The 9,868-nt window shown below is 59.7% G+C and overlaps 1 protein-coding gene across 3 annotated transcripts; it reads right to left on the bottom strand.

The window, feature by feature from the left end:
• Positions 1-6: 6 nt before the first annotated feature.
• Positions 7-9,636, bottom strand: LOC308067159 (lysophosphatidylserine lipase ABHD12-like; the record flags this gene model as incomplete). Of its 3 annotated transcripts, XM_080395515.1 has the most annotated exons (13): positions 5,664-9,636; positions 3,998-4,125; positions 3,419-3,521; positions 3,202-3,321; positions 2,842-2,872; positions 2,632-2,677; positions 2,415-2,544; positions 2,123-2,163; positions 1,744-1,823; positions 1,449-1,531; positions 708-786; positions 485-609; positions 7-129 (listed from the first exon to the last, which is right to left on the bottom strand). In XM_080395515.1, exons 1-13 carry the CDS (start codon positions 6,008-6,010, stop codon positions 108-110), a joined length of 1,335 nt encoding a protein of 444 aa, XP_080251641.1. In that variant the 5' UTR covers positions 6,011-9,636. The 3 variants fall into 3 exon arrangements, with proteins under 3 accessions (XP_080251641.1, XP_080251643.1, XP_080251642.1); XM_080395517.1 differs by lacking the exon at positions 485-609 and having other exon boundaries at positions 5,664-8,480; XM_080395516.1 differs by lacking the exon at positions 7-129 and having other exon boundaries at positions 481-609; positions 5,664-8,480.
• Between the last annotated feature and the right edge of the window lie 232 nt (positions 9,637-9,868).

Genomic DNA, 9,868 nt, shown 5'->3' with positions numbered 1-9,868 from the left:
AATTAGAAAGTTTCTCTGTAGTTTTTATTACAGCAGTAAGTTCAGTGCCATGAGGGGTTCCTGCTGGGAGTCTGAGGGAGTGCTTGTGGCCGCTGTGGCAGGTGGCGTCACTGACTGTTCAAGAAGTCTCTGCAACAAGACGCAATAAACCTTACGCTGTATTGCTGATTGTCCTGTCCTGCCCGAGAGCTGGATTTCTGATCCCTGGATCAGTGGGTCTGAGCTGCACCTGGCAGCTCTGCACTCAGGGCAGGGAGGAGCTGGCACTATCCCCAGGGCCACCTCCCCATGACACCCAGGTTCAGGATAGCCTCAGAGCAGTGAGGAGCAACTGGAGCTCAAAACTCAACGCCAGCAAACACCGGAGGGAGGGGAGGGAGCAGGGGGAAGGCACACCCATGGTTGCAGCAGGGGAGGATGCATCTGTGGAAGAATTGGCCAAGGGTCGTTCTGTGCACCCCAATTTCTGCAGAGCAGCACTTACTTCACCAGGGCAGGCAGCTCTGGGTTGAATGAGATGTAGTCGTGGCCCAGGCCCAGCTTTTTGGGAAAGGTAATGAACTTCACCTTGGTTTTGTCCTTGTAGGTACTGCGAGCAGTCTCAAAGAGCTGGCGTGGGATGGGAGTGCTGTTAGTGGCATGTGCAGGGGACCCCAAACCAGACTCGATGGCCTCGTTAAAGCCCATGTGGTGACAGCGGTCCTCACCTTGTGGGCCAGGTGCAGAGGCAGGACAGCATCATCTTCAGCGTGCAGGATGAGGAGTGGGCAGGTCAGCACCTTCACACTGTGGACAGCAAGCACAGTGCTGAGGAGTCACCCCGGAGCCGACAGACTCATGGGAGTCTCCCCATCTCCTGCTAATTGTCCCACAGCATCCCTGACCCCTGCCAGCACTGCCCTTCAGAACCATCCAGCCCATCGGTGGCTAAGGGCAGCTGCTGAACCACGTCAGGACGATGCCCTCGCTGCTTGCCCCAGCATGGCAGCACCAAGCACCCCAATAACTTTAAACCCCCGTTATGGGGTGCTCAGGCTTGAAATGTGCCCATGAGCCAGGTGGCTTTTAGCAAAGGCTACCGTGGCATGTGTGCTGCAGCGTGGGTGAGAACCAAGTGCGTAATACTCAAAAAAAGGGTGGTGGCTTGTGGACTTTGCTTAATAATGGTACCTGAAATTATGCAAATAAAAAGCCACTTTTAAAGCATGAGGAAGCTGGGCAAACACAAATAAGAGCACAGGTATTTCACGGGGCGCTGAGTAACCTGGGCTAGTGGAAGATGTCCCGGCCCGTGGCAGGGGGTTGGAACCAGATGGTCTTGAAGGTCCCTTCCAACTCAAATCGTTCTATGATTCTATGTCCAACCCACTCATCCTCGGCCAGGTGATCCCAACATCATCCCCGCAGCCCCATGGGGACGTCTGTGCACCTTCACACCAGGCACTCACTTCTCGTCGTTGCAGAAGAACATGTTGCCCAGAGCTAGCGAGTCCAGGATGAAGTACTCAAAACCCGGGAACTGGCGGTAGATCTGCCAGGGAGAGAGTTGCGGGGGTGCTGAGCCATGGCTGTGACTGATGCACCCTTCCCCTGTGAGGGGGGAAGACCCAGGCCGCTGGGGCTGCCACTGCCAGGGGACCTCATGGGCAGAACCCCCCCACCTGTCACCACTGGGGGACCCCACAGGCAGATCCCCTGCTCATCACTGCTGGGGAGCCCCACAGGCAGAGCCCCCAGGCTCACCTTGCTGATGGGGATGTGGGCAGCTGCTTCGCGGATGCTGGGGTACGATGACTCCAGGACAACAGCATCAACCTGGACCCCTAAAGGCAGAGTGGGGCGAGAGCAGGCATGACTGGGGGGGGGCAGGGGGGGGCTGTCATCCCCCACTAAGACTGCTGCCATGCTCATGTCCCAGGCAGCAGTTATGAGACCAAGATGCCTCTGTCCCACTAAGGAGGATGGGGACAGCCACTTGTCCCCACCACGGAAGCCAAGCCTGATGCTTGAGCAGAGCGTGACGGGGCTCCCCAATGACTCTGTGCCCCCAGAATCTGATCAGGGATGTGCAGACCCCCAGGGGGACACCACACGGGGCCAACCCAGCCACACTGGCCCTTACCTCTCTCCTCCTGCAGTTTTCTTGCTGCATTCGTGGCAATCCTGTGAAAAGCGAGGTGACAGTGAGGGGGAGCATCCACGATGCCCCGTCAGGGTGCACAGCACTCACACCCCCGCCTTGCCTGCCAGGTTTTCCTTTGCAGGTGCCTCTGCTGAGGAGCTGCTCTAACCCCCTGCTCCACCCCTGGGTGGCACCAGTCTGGCAGCAGCATCACAGCCCGAGGACCAGCTGTGGGCTCCAGTGTCAGCTGGCATCCACAAGGTGTGTCCCCCTTGCCCAGCCCCACACCTACCCTGTCCCCAAGGAGTGTCCCCAGAAGAGGATGCTGTTGTTCCCGCTCCGCGCTTTGGCCCAGTCATAGAGTGCCAGGACATCTGTGGTAAAGCCGCTCTCTGTGGGGTACCCGCTGGAGTCCCCATAGCCTGGGGGGGGACATGGCTCTGTGTCGTGACCCTGGCAGGCACCAGCCCCAGGGGGTCACACAGCAAGAGGCAGGGGGATGATTTTACCTCTGTAGTCGAGAGCCAGGATGTGGAATCCAGCAGCCCCCATCATCTGTCAGTGGAGTGGCACTGTGTTATGTCCAGGGGCAGGGCAGTGGATGTCCCCCAGGTCCCCCCAGCATCGCTGGGTTCATTCTGCCCAGGGTCTGTCTTGGGTTCCCAGAGCCAGTGTGGGGACCCTAGCAGGTCCCAGTCCTCCCACAGTGGACCACTTACCTTCAAGAACTGGACACGGTGGCTCGCAGCCCTGATGGGGAAAATTGGTTTAGAGCTTGGGAAGGGACCCCCAAGGAGCCCTCCCCTGCAGTGCCAGACAAGGGACCAGGCTGAGTTTTACCCAGGAAGGGAGTGCTGGGTGCTCTGGGGTGGGTGGTTTGGATGTTTCACTTTCACCTTTCACCCAAAAGGACTTCCCTTGACTCATGGGGTGAGAAACCACCACAGCAGCCCCAGCCCCGCAGCACTGCTGGCTGCTGCACCCACTTTGCTAGTTCTCCCCCTGTGCTGATGCCATCGTCCCCTGGGAGAGGCACGGCGGGGGGTCCCGGCCCCACAGCAGCGCTCACGGGTACTCGCCTGGTTCCCCCATTGCCGTGCAGGTAGATGATGATAGGGTGAGCGTTGGCAAGTGCCTCCTCATACCAGCGCTGGTCCTTGCCCTGCGCCTCGTCCGCTCTGCTGCTCGGCACCGTGTGCCTGGTGGGGGGCAGAGCAGGGTTACCCCAGTTCAGGCAGGACGCTGGCGTAGCCACACGGCTGTGCCCGCCCGGGGTGCTGGGGTTGCCCCACTCACCAGATGCCAACCGTGACGTCTGGCTCAGTGGTGAGGTACAGGTTGATGGTGTTGTTCAGCAGCAGCTCTGGCCGCCGAAAGTCCACGAAGAAGGGGAAGGCCACTAATGGAGAAATCACAGCCATCACACGGGCAACCCAGGAGCCTCATACCCAGCTGCTTTTATGCATTTTTTCCAAAGCAACATGCCGTTGTTTCTATATTATTTGCCTAAAAGCCAAGGGCTGTGGTAGGGCCAGCCCGGGGAGCGGGTAGGCGAGCACAGCCCTCTGCTACCTCCTCCCACCCAGATTTCCAGCCCCGTTGAGGCTGTGCGTGCCCAGATATGTTGTAACAGCAGGCGGTAAACAGGGTTGGTGGCACTATGTTATTACAGCTTGCAAAACAGAAGGCGCCAACGGGAAAGGTCCCTCTGTGCCTCCTCTGCAAGCCCACAGCTAGCGGGGGGTCAGACGGGTGCTGCCCTGGTGCCACCCAGGCACTGGGTGCAGCCCCACTCATGTTTGGGGGGGAACCCCCCCTGCCCACTGAATTCCTGGGGTGGGGCTCCCCCATTTGGGACAGCCCCAGAGCACTCACAGAAGTTCAGGTAGACAAATTTGGTGAGCAAGACGGGGAAGAGGCGGATGAGGAAGGGCACGGAGATGTAGATAAGAAGCAGGTGCAGGAGGAGGGTGCGCAGCCGGGGACAGCAGGCCAGCCAGCCCCTGCAAGGAAGGCACCTGGTTAGCATGTCCCCTCCTGTCCCAAGGGCTCTGGGGCACAGTGGAGCAGGGTCCCCCTTCCCAACCCCAGCTGTGATGGCTGGATACAGTGGGTTTTCCCTTGTAAGGACCTGAGGCTGCCATTTGTGTCCCCCTGGGCCCAGGAAATGGTGTCCCCTGTCAGGGTTGTGTTTGGCTTTTGGCGATGGTGCCAAGGTGTCAGAACAGCCCTACTGTGACACAGTGTCACAAGAGGCCACCATCCAGTCCCCGGCAGCCTCCCACGGGACACTGGCAGGCAGGAAGGGCAGGGCCCACGCCAGCGCCAGGAGCTCCAAGCCAAACCAGCAATAAGGAGCAACTGATACTGTGGCAACACCCCGAGCCGTGGCTGGTCAGGCAGGGTCACGGCGGTGCCCCCCAGCCTGGCACCGAGAGCCTCTGCAGCTCCCCAGGGACACGGAGGAAAGCCAGGACAGGGGCTCAGGGAGCCCACAGCGCCGCGGGGGAAACCAGTCCCCAGAGTGATGTCCCCCAGTGCCACCGGCATAGGGTGGGGCATGTGACCATCTCCGACAGCAGCCTGCACTGAAGGGCTGGGGAGCGCATCCAGCCACCCTGGGCCGTGCCCCCCGCACCGACCCTGTACCCACCAGCCCCCGAGAGGGAAGGGAAAGCCAAGAGCCGCAGCTGGCCCGGCATCGGCGTCTCTCGCAGGCTGAACATGCCAGGTGATGGGGAAACTAGTCCGGGCACCGGGGGGATTGAGGGCAGAGGTTTCTGACAGGCGTCCAAGCACAGCTTGCTCCCTGCCAGCACATGACTGGGGTCAGAAGAGGATTTAGCCCATTGCCTGCCCTGGGGAGTGCTGCAAGATGCCAAGGAAGGGTTGCAGAGGAGGTGCCAGGGCAGGATGGCATGGTCTCCCAGGCACAGGCACCCTTCCCGGGGGGATGTAGGGTGACATGGGCCACACTGGAGCCACAGGGAGCTCCTCAAACCCCAGCCACCCCCCCAAGACTTTGTTCTGAGCAGTGCCGCTCTGCGCTGGCAGCAACGGGCCAGCGATGCCCTCGCTGACACCGCAGTTAATTATTAGGTGCTGCTCTCGGTCGACACCTAATAGTCAAGTTCAGGGGCGAGCACTCACACACGCCCTTGCAAAATACCTGCCGCAGGTGAGCACCGACAGGCCTGGCCCCATGGGGACATGTCCACCGAGGGGCATCTCTGACAGCTGGCATAGCCCTGGTACGGCCATGGCAAGGAGAAAGGCACAGGGTCACTGCCCCAGCCAGGTGACAAGGCCACGGTGCGGGGACACAGAGGCACGGCCACAGCATGGGATGATGGCTACGGCAGAGGGACAGATCTACGGCACAGGGGACTCGGCGCTAGCACACGCTCACAGGAGTCCGGCTAGGAGACGGGGCAACGGGCGGACACCGCAAGGGGACGGCGACACGGTCCCGCGGAGCGCCCGGCAGCGCCCCCACACCGGCCTGGCAGCCCAGGCTGCCCGCACCGCACCGGGTACTCACCGCTGCCGCCGGCCCGCGTCGGCCTTGCCCTCCGCCCGGGCGCTGTCGCCGGCCCCGTCGCCATCCCCATCCCGGGCCCGCGCCCCGCCGCCCTGCTCGCCGCGCCGCCGCATGGCTCCCGCCGTCCGGCCGCGCCCGCCAGGCTCCGCCCACTCACGGTGCCAATGTTGCCGGCAGGCCACGCCCCCTCCCCGCCCCTTTGAGCCGGGGGGCGGGGCTGCGGCCGCCACGTGCTGCCGCCGCCCAGGGGGACCCGCGGGGCTGCAGCCCCCTGTGTCCGCAGCCCGGGCCGGGCCGGGGGGAGCTCGGGGCCGGCAGCTGGGTGACACGCCGGGACAACCAGCCATGCCAGGGCAAGGAGCGCACAGGGAAAGCTTCCAGGTTATATAAAAAGAAAAAAAAATTCTTTTTTTTTTTTTACATCTTTCAGGTTATGAAAAAAAATAATTTTTAAAGGAAAAAATGTTTTAAACCAAACCTAGTGTCCCTGGCCTTCAGCCGGAGGGGTGGAAACCTGCCGCTGGTTCCCCTCCCAGCACTGTCAGACTGACTCAGCTGGAACTTTCCAGGCTGAAAGTTCCCACCGAGAAGGAAATATCCCAGCGTTACCAGTATTCCCCAGGAATCTCCGCCCGGCGCAGGAGGCTGCGCTGCCTGGACACAGACACACATGGCTGGGCCACCCATGGCCGTGCCTGCCGACGGGCCCACGGGCGAGAGGGCTGCGGCAAGCAGGCTGCCAGTGGGCTGGGGACAGCCCCTTCTGCGGGGGGCAGCCAGCCCCCCCGGGCACCCTGAAAGGCTGCTCCTACCCCACCTGCCCCCAAAGCAAGGCCTGCGCTGCTTGCCCTGAGGTCACCGTGCCCAGCAGCCTGCTACTGCGATTTTAGCCCAGGGCCGTGAGGTGGGACAAGCTGGGGAGGCCGCCATTGTGGCCCTGCAGCCCTTTGGCACCTGTGGCAGGTACCTGGGGGGGCTTGGCAGGGTGCGTATGTGCAGCTCTGTGAATCCGTATGGTTTATGTTTCACAGCCTGCGCCAGCCCTGAATGCAAATCCAGACAGGTCTGGTCAAACCAGGGCTGTGGGCAGGCAGGTGCGCATTCCCCAGCAGCAGATGTTGCAACAAGGTGGCACAAGGCAGCCGCAAGCTGCTCTTCCCCTGCCACAAGGCAGGAGGACAGCAGAAGCAACCAGCAGATGCGACTGATTTGACACAAAAGAGCTTTTTCCTTCCATCCCCAATTTTTCCCCATTCCCAGCGTGTGCTGGGGCACATCAGCATTGGCATGAAGATAATGGGAGATGGTCCCCAGTGCCTCTGCTTTACTGCCCACAGGGAAGGGCAAGGTGGGGCCAGCGCTGCCTGCAGAGGCTTTATTCAGCAGCGAGAGCTGGAAGGGATCAGCACAGAGGTGACAGCAGATTGCTGGAAGCGCTCAAGGCCAGGCTGGAGGGGGCTTGGAACAACCTGATCTAGTGGAAGGTGTCCCTGCCCATGGCAGGGAACTGGAGCTAAATGATCTTTAAGGTCCCTCCCCACTCAAACCATTCCATCATTCCACGCTCCAGCAAAGCAGCGTTGCACACTGGGATGGAGCAGCCACAGAAATGCTTCTAGTCGTAAGGAGCCACCACAGCAAACGTAGCAAACTTGAGGGTCTTGTGGGCTGGAGGAAAAAATCCTGCAGCTGAAAGGGTGTGCAGGATCAGGCCCGAGCAGCGGCGGTGGAAATGCAACTCGTACAGCGGGGCCTGGACATGCGATGGCAGCAACGAGCCACAGCCGAGGAGGCATGGCACCTGCGGCCCAGCACCGCTGCCACTGTCTTAAGCAAAAAAAAAAATATCCAACTTTGGGCTTAGTTCACTCCAAACTTCTCCCCACACCAGCTGTGAGACAGGGAGGGTTCTGCCTGCTTTTTCCTCCTGTGTCTTTTCCTAAGTGCTCCCTTTGTTTATTTTTTGCTGATGGTTTCATAGCTTTTTTCGTTGGTTTATGGCTCTGCTTTCCCCTGGGCCAGCGAGAGGCCGTGGTGACGGTGCTTTGCCCGGCCCAGCACAGCGGGAGCAGACCCCTGGAAGGCAGGAGCAGCTCTCAGTTCTCCCCCAGCTCCCCGGGCTGCAGCCAGACCTTTCCTTGCCCCGGCAGAACAAAGCACCCCATTGTGCAGGGGCAACGGGAAGGAAAGCACGACAGGGCAGCAAGAGCCATGCAGGGACCAGGCACTGGCAGCCTCACAGAGGGGTCACCCACTGCCTGCACAGGTGTCCGCAGCTGCTGACCCCATTTTTGGGTGGCTCCATGCCAGCCCCGAGCCTGGCTGTGGCGCAGGGTCTGGCCCAGCTGTTGGAAGCAGCTCACAGCTGGCAGTCCTGGATCTTCCCACCTGCCCCCCACCTCCCCCCCCCCCCTTTTTTTTTTTGTGTGGCTTGTGTCACACATGATGGCATGGGTGAGTGGCGGTGAGGACTAGAGAGAGCACCCTGAAGTCCTGCTTCAGCATCACCTGGGAGGGCTCAGACAACTTTTAAGCCTTCTTCCCTTTTTTAAGGTGACGTTGAAATGGGACCCCCATGGGTCCAGGCTCATCAGTGCTCACCTGCAGCAGGTATTTTGCAAGGGCACGTGTGAATGCTTACCCCTGAACTTGAATATTAGGTTAGGAGGTTTCCTTCTGCTGAGCTTGCTCGGAAAGTCCGCTCACTGCAAATGCTGTCCTCAAATGCAGCTGCTTGCTGGAAGGGAGCTCCAAAAATAGGCTGTCAGGCTCCGTGTCTGGCAGGGTTCTGTGGCTCCTTAAAAACATGCTTTCCTCCTGTAGGAAAAGGGTGGAAAAGATGAAATCAGGATACCTTTGCTAACAGCCAGCCCTAAAATTTAGTCAGGAATTTGTACTGGGGTGATACAGCCTGGCACTGCTGAGCCGGGGGTCTGTGCCTCCCTGTGGGCTGGCTGGGGACATGGGGACACCAAGGATGCTGCATGTCCCCATTGCCCACCTGGCTGCACGCATGCAATATGTGGCTAGTCTCTTTGTTGGGTGACAGCAAGGATTTTTCAGGGCTGTCACTTGGATTAGGAGGCACTGGTGCTGTCGTGGCGAGGAGGAGGGTAAGGGGGATAAATGTCCTGGCACTTGATGGGCTCACAATAAAACAAAGCACCAGATGGTTTTAAATTCAGCATAAGACATGATGAAAAAGCGTTTGAACCAGGGATGAAAAAGCAAATGCAGAAAGAAAAGAAAAGAAAGAAAAACCCTCAGCAAGTATCAGGGCAGAAGCAAGTGTCAGAGCAAAACAGCAAATATCAAAAAACAAAACAAAAGGCCCTCCACTGGCACAAAGCCAAGGCTGCTAACATCTGTCCAGGAAAGCCTCCACCCAGGCCCCCTTCTCTTTAAAGTCACCTTTCCTAACCTCCATCATTGCAGGGGCACGGCCCCGTCCCTGCACAGGGCTCTGCTCGATGCTGGGGACCTGCTTGGCTCTGCCACATCCCCCGGCACTGGCGCTGGGCTGGGTGGCAGTGACATGCCAAGGGGGTGCCGAGCAGCACAGCTACCCCAGCTGCTGCAGAGAGCTAAATCTTTTATTACGCTTTTTAGCTCACGTCTGATGTCCCAGGTGTCCCCCTCACAGCCAGCGGGACTGGGTGGCAAACCCCCTGTCACGACTGCAGGGTCTCATGGGGTTTTAAGCCTGGGTTCCTATCGGAGTGACGCTTATGCCATCCGCTCTGCATCCATGCGCCTGGGTTTTGTTTCCCTTGCTCCTCCCCCATAAAAGTATTTTGAACCTGCAGACCCATTTCAAGGTCACCTTAAGAAAAGAAAGAGGGCTTAAAAGTTGTCTGAGCCCTCCCAGGTGATGTCTCGCTAGTCCTCAGGCATCAGTGCCAGGGGAGTTAGGGGGTGTTTGTAGACAGGCTCGTGTACCCCCAAGCACTGCCCCATGTGATGCTCCCGATCACAGCTCGCATGGTCCTGCCCCAGGCTCACCTTGCTGATGGGGATGTGGGCAGCTGCTTCGCGGATGCTGGGGTACGATGACTCCAGGACAACAGCATCAACCTGGACCCCTAAAGGCAGAGTGGGGCGAGAGCAGGCATGACTGGGGGGGGGCAGGGGGGGGCTGTCATCCCCCACTAAGACTGCTGCCATGCTCATGTCCCAGGCAGCAGTTATGAGACCAAGATGCCTCT

This window comes from Falco punctatus (genome assembly GCF_963210335.1).
Source record: "Falco punctatus genome assembly, chromosome: 7".
NCBI lineage: Eukaryota > Metazoa > Chordata > Aves > Falconiformes > Falconidae > Falco > Falco punctatus.
This window is presented reverse-complemented; position numbering and strand designations above follow the sequence as displayed.